We start from the raw sequence: 12,608 nt of genomic DNA, 5'->3' as shown, positions 1-12,608 counted from the left end.
CTCTCCTCCTGAATGGATGACATTCGCAACCCATTTGAAAATGTGAAATGGGGGAGAACTCTATTACTGAACACACGCTCTATAGAAATGAATACTAGCAGAATATAGAGCAATTTAACACTTATCTTAACAAAAACATATCGTCTCTGTCCGGGGTGGAAACCTAATATGTCCATTTGACTTGTCAAGAAATAGCCAAAGAAATCTTAAAATGACACAGATGCGTTCCCGGTCTTAATGGTTTAACCCATTGAGACCTGAAGCCGATTCTACATGTCTCCTAAATTCCAACAGTTTTCTGAAAAACGTTTGTTTCTATATCAGTGGTGCTCAATCGTTTTCATGTCAAGGACCCCCAAAATGATATGTATTTGGCTGCGGACCCCCATCAAAATGTTTTGTTCCAGGGACCCCCAGAAGCAAAGATTTGAGTTAAAAATGTTCGCTTTAAAAATATATATATTCAAAGATTTGCACACATTTTCACAAATTTCCAAAAATAGCAGATCTACAAGCTCGTAGCGCGGCACTCGGTGCCGCGCTATGAGCTTGTAGATCTGCTATTTTTGAATAGCCCAAAGTGTAAAATAATGCTTTTTAGCTCAAATCTAAAAATGACACAGCGTCCCCGGTCTTAATGGTTTAACACAGTGCACAGTGGAGGGCCGTTCTTACCGTTCTGGGTGAGCTTGGTGGAGCAGACCAGGGTGGCGATCTGGAAGGAGTCCTTGCTGATGGTGCACGTGCCCAGGTTGTGGTTGCTCTTCCCCGTGGAGGCGTAGCCCTTCTCCTCCAGCTCAAGCTTGGTGGCGGGCAGGTTGAGGTAGAGAGACGAGTCCTCCAGCTTCTTAGCTTCTGCCTGTATACGGTTTGTCACACCATCATCAGATTTTAGTTGACGATGCATTTTCGTAACAAATGATTAGCAATTAACTTACTGAGTGCCATTAACGCGTTTCACGTGTTTTACCGCTATAGCGCAACGTGCCAATGACGTTTTTGAAAAACATGTTCAGAACCCAAGATATCATTATCTGAAGATTTGCAGCTCCATCCACTCCTTGTTTAACGTATAACTGAAAAAGGCTGTATCTCGCTTCCAAAGCACTTTTTTTTTACTTTGAAAAATCTCTGGCACAACATAGCCAGAAATAATTCTGGCACTCGGTGAGTTAACGATTTGTGTTTATTTTTTAATTTTATTTTTTACATTGGAACATATACAGTAGATAAAAAATGGCAGATATAAAACATAACACATAAATGAAAATGACCGGTATCAATAATATTAATAAAAAATATGGCAAAAACAGGCCATACATTTCATAATTGTACACTTTCCAAAATAAAGTAATAGCAAAATATTGTCACATCGCATCTCATTGGTGGGCTATGGACAGTTCAGAACCTGCCTACCAATGACATCATCGATGAGGATTACAAGCTAATACTGTAGAAACTACAGCCTTTCTCTTACTGGAAAGTTAGCACACTGAAACAGAAGCCATTGTTGCATTAATAAATAAAATAAACACATTTGAAATTCTGTTCTGAAAGTTGTCAAAACTGTTTCTGAACTGTCCACAGAATGAGTATAGAAAGAAAAGGTGAGGTGACATCTTATAATGAGCATTAGTGAGGGCCAATTACAGTATATGAAGATAGGTTGAAAATGGGTGAAGTGGTCTTCTAAAAAGTTTTCTAACTTTTTACAAAAAAGGTATTATACACTGGAGGCTGTCATATGGCATCGTGTCGTGTCGTGCCAACAACACCTGTAGCCGTGACATAATCCCGAAATATACTGTACCGCAGACTTTCATGCATTTCACGGCTTAATTATAACATACTGTGATGGCATGCATTATTATAGATTGTGTGTGTGCCTTAGAATAATTATCCACACATCCTGAATGCTCAAAGAAACAACAATGTGTTGTGTTGCTGCTGGCTGCGGGCGTGACAGAATAACGGCGACGTTCATTGTGTGTTTGAACAGAGGAACTCTCTAAAGGACGTCCCTGTCGATGCTACAGCCTCCTCTGAGTCAAAGAGCTCATTCTACCCGTCTTTATCAACACAAACGATGAGGAAGGAGAATGGACTCAGTGGTGGGAGAAGTACAGTACTGTCGTTTGTTTTTTACTTAACCCTTTAAGACCCAAGGCCGATTCTACAAATTTCTTTGGCTTTTCAAAAATCTGGCTTTTCAAAAAAGCTCATAGCACGGCACTCGGCGCCGCGCTATGAGCTTGTATATCTGCTATTATAATTTTTTTTATCGGGAAAACGTGTGCAAATCTTTGAATATATCACATTTTTGAAAGCGAACATTTTAAAGATTGTTCTAAACATTTCTAAAGATTTGAGTTAAAAGCGTATATATTCAAAGATTTGCATAATTCTTTTTTTCAAAAACAGCAGATCTACAAGCTCATGGCGCAGCACAAAGTGACACACTCTGAGCTTGTATATCTGCTATTTCTCAATAGCCAAAGTATAACATAATGGTTAAAGTGGTTAAAATCTAAAATGACAAAGACGCTTTTTGGGGTTTTGATGGGTTATGTGAACGTAGCAACACCACAATGTACCGTACAAAAAGAGTACAAGTAAGAGGCCTTTATTCAAATAATATACTAGTACTCAAAAGTACTCCAATCTTTCTCATTTCTTTCTAATTTCAAACTTTCTTTTTTCGATAATGATCTACAAGTTCACAACGCATCGCAACGTGACGCATTGTGAGCTTGTGGATTGGCCATTTTTGAATAGCTGAAGTATACTGTACACTACAGTACGTGGCTAAAGTATGTTTTGCATTAATAATCTAAACCTGCAAAGTAACAAGTAACTACCGGTAAACTTGAGCAGTAAGCCGTTGGTTCTCAAAGTGGGGTCCGGGGACCCCCAGGGGTCCTTGGTGGTGTATATTTTGTAAGCGAACATTTGTGACTCAAATCTTTGCTTCTGGGGGTCCCTGGCACAGCTTTTTTTCTGGTGGGGGTCCGCAGGCACATACATATCAATTTGGGGGTCCTTGGCACGAAAACGTTAGAGAACCACTTCAGTAAGCCGTCAAATAATTGGACTCACTTACTTCCCACCACTGAGTTCTGTGTCAAATTAGAGCTCATTCTCCCCGTCTTTATGAACACAAAATGAATGATGAAGAATTAACTGGTATACATAACAAACACCGTCTCCCTGGTTGAAACCCCCAAAAACAATGAAAACAAGACGGAATAAAAAATATTTCGGCTGATTCTCTCTTGTGTTAACTATTTAATTAACATGGAACGGGAGGGCCAACACAAAGGTGTCATTAAACAGGCCGTTTTTAATTGGAAACTAATTTGATTTCAGTGCGTGGGGGGGGGGGGGTGAAGTGGGCTAACGACGCTGCACTCCATATCAGCGCTGTCGGGCAGAAACCTTGTATCTCCAGATTTCAACTTTGAATGTTTTTTTGTTTGTTTTTCACCTGACTAAATAACTATATTGGATCCATTGGAAAAAAAGGTTATTTTTTCCATTTCCTGAAAGGTAACAGTTTTGGACATACAAGGCCTCCACCCGACATTGACAAAATAAAGGCGGTTAGCGTGTTACAGTAGCTGCAAATTAGACAGGCCTGTATTTTATTTTACCACCACTGTGTGAGATGTGTTACCTTGTAGACGATGAGGTCGTGTTCTCCGTCTCTCAGCGTGGTTCCATCGTATCTCATCAGCTTGACGAAAGACAGAGCAAAGATCTTCTCTGATTTGTCTTTGGCTGCATGAGGACAGAACAGACAGAGAGGAGTTAGGGCAATAATAGCAATAGTTTATCAATCTAACCAATTTAATTGATTATTAAAAAAATATATATATATATTTATTTTAATTAAAAGAATCATGTTTGGGGTTGTGGGGGGATTTAGTAAATGTTTTCTCTTTCAAAAAAACGTTTAAATTGCAAAAATAGCAGATACGAGTTCACAAATCGCAACGGGTTGTGAGGTTGTAGCTCACAAGGGGCCCTTGAGGATTAACCACTTTAAACCTATATATATTGTACACTGGCTATTTGAAAATAGCCGATCTATAAGCTCACAACGCATCACGATGCCGAACTACCATTTTCAAATTTTCATTTTTTTTTTGTAACAACACACACCTTTGTATGGGGGTCCCTAGAACAAAATACTGTCAGATGGGGGATGTCCGTCCACGGCCAAAGACATAATTAATTTGGGGAGGGGTGTGTTCCTTGGCATGAAAACGGTTTGAGAACCACAGGCACATATAAACACGAGACGCTCAGCAGAAGAGCGCTCTCATAACCAGGCCAGAGAGTTATGGCTGTGTCCTGTAGCCACGTGTCGGGGCATGGTGCTACATACATCATCATCAGATCAGCAGATCAACAAGCCTCAAATTTACATGCAGCACAGACGTGATTCAGATGAATTGTATCTGCATAAATCGCCCTCATTGGTTGGCTGCCCGCAGCCCTGCCGGTGAATAATTGCCCGCGCTGGGCTATGGAGATAAACCAGCGGAGAGAGAGAGGACACTGTAGGCATGCTGCTGCCATCCATGTTGAGCAGAACATTCCATCAGCCAGAAGAAGCATAGACATGTATAGTCTTATGAAAACAGAGTTCCAGAGTTAAAGGTATAGTTCACCCAAAAATCTATCGATCAGTCACCCCATGGAGACTTGGATTCATGGTTATTTTCTTGTTTTTGTCGCATTACTAAGCCAATAATTTGATGACCACCGGACCAGTAGGCAGCGGTTCCGGTAGGAGACACAAAGGAAAGTATTTGTGTCTCCTACCGGAACCGCTGCCGGTCATCAAATTATTGGCTTAGGAATGCAACAAAAACAAAAAAAATATCCATGAATTCAAGTCTCCATGGGGTGACTAATAGATAGCAAAAAAAGTCATTTTGGGGGCGAACTATCCCTTTAAGATGTTAGGGTTTCTTTTTTGTTGTTTCGTTTTTGACTTGTATGACCCTGGAGAGCCATGCGTTGCTTTAATTTCACAAACCACTCGACCGGTCAGCGCCCCCCAAACAATTTTACATAATGTCATACTTTTTGATATATTATAAATTTCATACGTATAGTGACGTCACATAGCCTGGTAAACCCTCCCTCCGGAAATCTCATTTCCATTCGATGTCAGGAAGGAGTCTGGCATGATCGCCCATTCTGCAATATTGGCTGCGGGCTGGAGTTGGGCGGGAGTAATACCGTTGACTGACAACCCCTTCAGCCAATGATCGTTTTTCCCCTTCAGCCAATTGCAGTGGATTTTTACGACCTCCGTCACTAATATGACGCAGCGGGACTTTTGAGACGGCCCAGCCCAAAATAGGTTGCCTTATGCGGATACATGCGTGTCACAGCCCGCCCCTCCCGGTTCTCTGAATTTATATTTTTAAATAGGCTCTGTCATGATTAATTGACCACATATATGAAGTTAAACAACTAAATTCTATCCAAACGATATCTTAATAGTAAATTCCGTGCCTCAAAAAAGAAGTTTGAGACCGTTTTAAAAACAAAAGTAAGAAGTGAAGGCACTCGCAGAACAACAATGGCTGCCGTTCGTCTTTTTTCGGCGTCACTCAGGCTTGCACTCGGCTTCATTCGGGCTCACTCGAACTCGCCACCTGATTGGCCAACGTAAGCTGTCAATCACAGAACAATGAGCGACGACGCTGATAGGCGCGGTTAGGTCCTGATTTCGCTGGAAACTCCCCAATATTGCAGAATGGGCGTTCATGCCAGACTCCTTCCTGACATCGAATGGAAATGAGATTTCCGGAGGGAGGGTTTACCAGGCTAGACGTCACAGGCCTGCCACATGAAGTCCAATATACTGTACACATCGGAGCTAGCCTGATTATCAGCCTGAAGCTGCACGGAGCTTCAGTCTGACGTTGGCTCCAGTGTAGTCGATTACACGGGGGGAGGGGATTAGAATTTCCCTAAACCAATCACAAGAGATCCACGGATCCGCCTACTGTACATCTGACGTCATTGCACAGCTTGTTTTAGCAGATATTCGCTGATTGGCTTGTCGTTAGACCAACCCCCACCTCCGACTCTGATTTGACAGGTTTTTTTTTCTACCGAGAAAATCCATAGGCTCACATTATGACACCAGACCAAGAGGAGCAGTCCACTCAGAGAGTGGGCGGGGGGTCTATGGTTTGGAACCAGGCTACATCGGAGCCACACTGTTCCCATGTCGATCCCGAGATCCACACGATTCGATAATGTCCACGTCGACTACTGACTGACAGAGGCTGATTGTCCAACTCTGAGCTGGGCTGTCAATTTGTTTCCATGTTTGTTCCACTAAAATGACACCACTCTCACTAGGTAAGTAAGTGGTAAATGGTGCATTTATGTAGCGCCTTTATCCAAGGCACTTTACAATGATTGTGCAATGCATTCACCCATTCACACACACACACATTCACACACCGATGGTGGAGGAAACTTTAGTGTCTAAAGTGTCCTTGAGCAAGACGCTGAACCCCTATCTGGTCCTGATGGGAGCAGGTTGCTGCCTCGCATGGTTTAACTCTGCCATCGGTGCGTGTGAATGTGTGCGTGATTGTAAAGCACATTGTAAAACGCTTTGGATAAAAGGTGCTATATAAATGCACCATTTACCACATAAGGGATGGAATTTATAAGATTACGCCCGAATGTCCACACACAATCGCACCTCTTTCCACTAATGCCGGTAGTCAGTGACAGCAACAAAAAAATAAGAGTTTAGAAGGCTCATCAGCGGCACTGTAGCCAGAGTCACCTGAGGTGAGCTAGTTTCTAAGGTTAGCTATTAGAGGCAAGATAACAGCAAATTCCTCGGGGTTTGAAGACCCGGGCCGCCTAACGGCATTAGTCCCTGCAGAAAGCAGTATATATAGCGGAGAGGGAGATGGAGCGTGACGGGAGGGCTCTCCAGTTGGATTAGAAGAAGGCCTATTGCTACGGCTGTGAGACCCTGTCCATTAACCACCGGAGACCTGTCCATTATCCACCAGAGAGACCTGTCCATTATCCACCAGAGAGACCTGTCCATTATTATCCACCAGAGGAGCTGCCTGTTCTGGCTGAGTCGCAAACATAACAGTGATGGCTGTATATTTACGGCACTGTGGTTCTCGGAAAAACATTTCAAGTTTTAATTTTCTTTTTGTCGAGGACCACATAATTGTATTTGGACACGGAACCCCCCTCTGAAAAGATTCTGTGTCGGCTTGTTAAAGGTTTCATGACATTCAGTTTTACTACACATTAAAAGTCTTTGTCATGGTCCTTCAAACGTGTATAAAAAGTTGTAACTGAAAAATCCACTCTAGTGAGCCATTGCAGGTGTTTTTCTCTCACATTTCTAAAGCCTTTTTCAACTGCAATGAAAAAATAAATCTTTGCCTGCGGGTGTCGCTGTTTTGCCTGTCAATCATCACCTCTGCTCCCCCCCCCCCCCCCAATGGAAAGGATAGGGGAGGGGCAAGGAGGAAAGTGGGCGGGATTAATGGCCTGTGACTTCACTGTCCAAGGGCCAATCACAGATTACTTTTCAGCCTAATTATTCAGAAAACCCCAGAACACAGAAAACCCACTGAATGTTCAAAGTTCAGGTTTTGTGGGTGTAATTGAGGTCATAAAACCCCCCCAAAAAACATAAAAAATAAAAAGAGTGAAAATGAATGTCATAAAACCTTTAAAAAAAAGTCTAACTTACTAAAACAATATTGGACAAGGACCCCCATTGAAAATCTTCAAAATCTATTTGAAGCTTTTCAAGATTTTACGTTGTGAGCTAGTACGTTGGCTATTTCTAAACAGACGATATAAGATAGTATAAAATAGGGCTACGGTGGTTCCCGTGAGCTGATTTAATGATGCTTTATTAACACATCGGGTGCCGAAAACGGTCTGAACCGTGTTTTCAGTCTTTCTGTTTTTTCCGTTAGTTTTCCACACGGGAGGGGCTAGAGCAGCTCTGGAGTCACCCTAGGCGATTCTGAGAAGGATAGGCCAGTTGTATCACCGAGTCAAAAACATGGCTTCCCATCCGCTTCCTGTCTATTTCCTTCTTTAAAACGTCTGTATCTCCGGATCTGTTTCCGCTGGGGAAAACCGGTCATGCGCGATGCGCGATCCCTCCCCGTTGTAACTCGCGAGTGAAATGTTATTGTTCCAGGATGTAGCCAGGGTCATCGCGCTCCTTGAATGCATGCTTTTTTTTACGTGGATTTGCTCGTCGTGGAGTCTAGAGCTTTAAACAGCAAAGTGCAGTCAATGGTGAGATTGCTGGCACCCAACTTATTATGTTATTAAAAAATGCTGGCACCCAATGTGTTAACACATTTACGTGGGGACCACCTGGAACCACCTCAAGGACAGTTTGAGCCTCAAAACACCCGACGCAGGCCTTCCTGGCCGAGATTAACGGATTTGGTTTGCATACGCCTGCCTGGCCCCCGTACCCTTCCAGCCCAGTGCCCCCCTCCTCCTCCTCCTCCTCCTCCTGCATTAACGTGGCTGGCAGGACGGGGTTGCCATGTGGCGGGCAGATGGCACGCCACAGCGCGGCGGCGAGGCAGCGGACACGGGCTATACCCTGCTCCTCTTGTGTCTACAAACACCCCCAGAATTAACAAGGATATCGAAAAAGATGACTGAAAATAACAACACTGGCTCCCATCTGGCCGGTTGGTGGAAGAAGTACTCAAAGAGTAAAAGTAGCCATGAAACGTTTACAAGTAAAGTATATTCTGATGCTTGCTATCCTTTTACTTTTTTTCTTTTTTCTTATATTTACCTTTGGGCTTTTTATGCCTTTATTATTGATAGGACAGTAAGCTGACAGGAAATTGGGAGAGAGAGATGGGGAGTGACACAGGCTGTCGGGATCGGGACTCGAACCCGCGACACGCTGTCAGGCTAAATTGTAGACTGCTAATTTTACTTAAAAACAATCTAAGTACTTATGGTTGCTTACTGTATATACGCGCGGGCCGCCAGGGCCTAATATCGCTGATTAGCGTGACACGGGGGGTGAGCTTCTAAAGTATTTATCACAGCGCGACACATCTGTTTGGACTGGCTGGCTTCCATTTTATTTTGGCTGGCGGCCGATGGAGCGGCCAGCTTGGCTTGGCTTGGCTTGGCTTATGGCTGGTCGTCAGGCAGGCGGGTGGGTGAACGGTTTGAATGTGTTGTTTGTACTTACAGTCCTGCGACGAGCGATGGCGGAAGGTGAAACGCAGGTGGCTGCGATTCACGTCCTCGATGGGTATGGCCACCTGGGAGGAGAGAGAGAGAGAGAGAGAGAGAAGGTATATTAAAAGGGGGATTAAACCACTTAACCTGTGTGGGTTGGGTCCCCCGCATGATTTTTTTTTTTTTTGGCGGGGGGGTCCCCAGATGACAGTGCAGTGACAATTTAAGGACTTGTAAGACATTCTTAATACCTAAAAAAAAGGGAGAAAAAAAGACGGTAATCAACAAAAGATACTATAAAAACTGGTCAAACATTGGCCAAATTGTCAAATCATTCAAGAATCATCAAGAAAGAGGAAAACGTTGTGAAAATAGCAGATCTACAAGCTCACAACGCCTCAATGCAATGCCTCAACTCCTACAATTCCGACGGGGGGTCCCCAGTTCAAATATGATTATTTGGGGGGCCTGAAAAGGTTGAAAACCACTGATTTAACCATATATATAAGGCTGAAGTGGGTAATGTATGTTTTGAAATAATAATCAAAAGTAACTAATAAGTAAAGTTGTCAAATAAATGTTGTGGAGTAAAAGTACAATATTTGGATCGGAGATGTTGTTGAGTAGAAGTAAAATTATTGGGAATTGGAAATACTCAAGTAAAGTACAAATGCCTCAAAATTGTACTTAAGTACAGTACTTAGTTAAATGTACTTAGTTACTTTACACCACTGCACACACGCAGGCGCGCGCACACGCAGGCGCACACACACACACACACACACACACACACACACACACACACACACACACACACACACACACACACACACACACACACACACACACACACACACACACACACACACACACACACACACACACACACACACACACACACACAGAGTAAACAAGCCAGAACACACACTCCAAATTCCAGGTCAAATACCTTGTGTTGACAACAACAAACACAAAAGGGCGTCTGCTCTCCGGCTGACCTCTGCAGTGAATTCCAACCGTCCACCTTCACTTAAAACATTCACCGCTTTTATCTCTCGTCCTTGCTGAATATTTATCATTCACCCCCCGCCATATATGTATTTAAATTTAAATTTCATGGCCCGGTAGGTTTGCAGGCTTATAAATATATTTCCCTCTGCCCTCATATTTGCCATATTATTTATGGCCCCTCTCAGTATTCATGTGCGTGTCTTTTTTATTATAAGCAGTCAACTTCCCAATGTCAACAGCAGTGGGTTAGCGATGAAACCGTGAAGGCTAATTCCCACTCCGGAGTGCAATGGCGTTGCTTGCCGACAATAACTGATTTTCAAGCTAACCAACTGGCACAGCTTGAAAACTGTGTTAATTTTGACAGCAAATGTTGTCATTTGAATAAAATGTCATTTAGTTTTAGTCATAATTTTGTCATAAATTCAGAGCTCCGCAGCTGAATCTGTCGGAAACTGCCATTACAACATGTAGAGTTGTTATTAGGAATGAAAAGAAAGGAGCACCACCAGAAGAGGAGAGCTGAAGGAGAGTAAACGGGGCGAACATCCGGTCTCTACACAGGGAATTGGGCAGTGCCCCCAGAGGCAAATTCGAAGGATTTTTCTCTCTCTTTTTTTGTTTTGCCGATGGGTTCCCAGATCGGGTAAAACCACTACTGGTTAACTAGAGCAGTGGTTTTCAACCCTTTTCATATCAAGATCCATTATTTATTCGCCATTTGAGCCAAGGACCACTGTTTGATGAGATTTAGACTCTCAGACTTGTTGTTGGATAAGATTTTCATCCACCATTCCATGCTGTATTTATTTGGTACCATAGGAGAGATAACAACCAAACGTTGATACAAATAACAATTCTTTAATTAAGTAATGCAGATGGTGAACAATTATTTAACTCTTGAGAGCGTAAAATTTACACTTTACTTTAAAACACTTTACACTCTCAAGAGTTAAAGATCTACATAAGGGTCAATTTGGTCACCAACTCTCCATCATTTAGCTGGGGACCACCTGGAACTCCCTCAGCCTCAAAGACCACTGGTGGTCCCCACTGAACTAGAGTTATTGTGTGAAGCTCAAACGGGCTTTCCATCTTAGCTCAGCAGTAATCAATTAACGAACGAATGAAATAAATTCAACCTTTATTATAGTAGGAAACGGTGGTTGTAAAACTAATGGTGGTGTTTATTTGTGTGTGAACTAGGTGGCAGTGAAGGGGGCACAACAAACAAACCTTGATGGTCTCAAACCAGCGCGGCTGCTTCACTTGGTAGTAGATGACAGACTTGTACTCCAGGATTCCGTCGTCCCCGGCGCCCGGGAAGATCACGTTCTAGGAGGAAGAGAAGGAGGAGGGGGAGAAAGAGGAGGAGAAGATGTGAGAGCGGAGTGAGTTATCTCGCAAGAGCGAGTTATTCTGGTTATCGTTGGCTGGGCTGTAACTAAGTATATTCAAAGTGACAGAGTCAGGCAGAGGTCGCGCATATTATCAGCCCTGTCCAAACATTAGCACTTTTCCACTGCATGGCGGAAAATTGACTACTGCTTATTCCATTAAGACCGACTTTTTTTTTATTTCTTTGGCTATTCAAAAATAGCAGATATACAAGCTCATAGCGCGGCACCGAGTGCCGCGCTATGAGCTTGTATATCTGCTATTTTTTTTTAATAATAAAACATGAAAATGTATGCAAATCTTTGAATATGATATACACTTTGAACTCAAATATTTGCTTCTGGGGGAGGGGGAGGGGTCCTGGAACGAGGGTCCGCCGCCACCCAATACATATCATTTTGGGCGTTCCTTGACATGAAAACGTTTGAGAACCACTGATATACATAGCAAAATAAGTAAAAAAATGATGAACTTGTATATCTGCTATTTTTTGAATGACCAAAGAAAACCTAAAAATGACACAGATGCGTTCCCGGTCTTAATGGGTTATTCCATCAGATGTGCTCCTGAGGGCACAAAAAGAAAAAAAAAGGATAAAAGCTATGATCTTACAGCGGCGCGCGGCCTGCCGAAAGTCTGCCGGTGCTTAACCCATTAAGACCTGGAACTGTGTCATTTTTAGATTTGAGCTAAAAAGCATTATTTTACACTTTGGCTATTCAAAAATAGCAGATATACAAGCTCATAGCGCGGCACCGAGTGCCGCGCTATGAGCTTGTAGATCTGCTATTTTTGAAAAATCGTGAAAATGTGTGCAAATCTTCTGAATATATATATATTTAAAGCGACCATTTTTAACTCAAATCGTTGCCTCTGGGGGGTCCCTGGAACAAAATATTTTGGTGGGGGTCCGCGACCAAATACATCTCATTTTGGGGGTCCTTGACATG

At 42.8% G+C, this 12,608-nt stretch overlaps 1 protein-coding gene across 2 annotated transcripts in view; it reads right to left on the bottom strand.

Annotated features, from left to right (window-relative positions):
* The window catches only part of dock1 (dedicator of cytokinesis 1), a 480,313-nt gene that overhangs the window by 392,303 nt on the left and 75,402 nt on the right, over positions 1–12,608 (bottom strand). For both annotated transcript variants that reach the window (XR_014602336.1, XM_084079253.1), the window contains exons 15-18: positions 11,497–11,595; positions 9,260–9,332; positions 3,674–3,777; positions 676–859 (exon numbers count right to left, since the gene is read on the bottom strand). Coding sequence is in view for 1 of the 2 variants with exons in the window: in XM_084079253.1 (XP_083935379.1) it covers positions 676–859; positions 3,674–3,777; positions 9,260–9,332; positions 11,497–11,595 (460 nt within the window). In the remaining variant the exon portion in view is untranslated. The remainder of the gene's footprint in view (positions 1–675; positions 860–3,673; positions 3,778–9,259; positions 9,333–11,496; positions 11,596–12,608) is intronic.

Source organism: Gymnoscopelus microlampas, assembly GCF_963454915.1.
Source record: "Gymnoscopelus microlampas genome assembly, chromosome: 14".
In the NCBI taxonomy this organism is placed as follows: Eukaryota; Metazoa; Chordata; class Actinopteri; order Myctophiformes; family Myctophidae; genus Gymnoscopelus; species Gymnoscopelus microlampas.
This window is presented reverse-complemented; position numbering and strand designations above follow the sequence as displayed.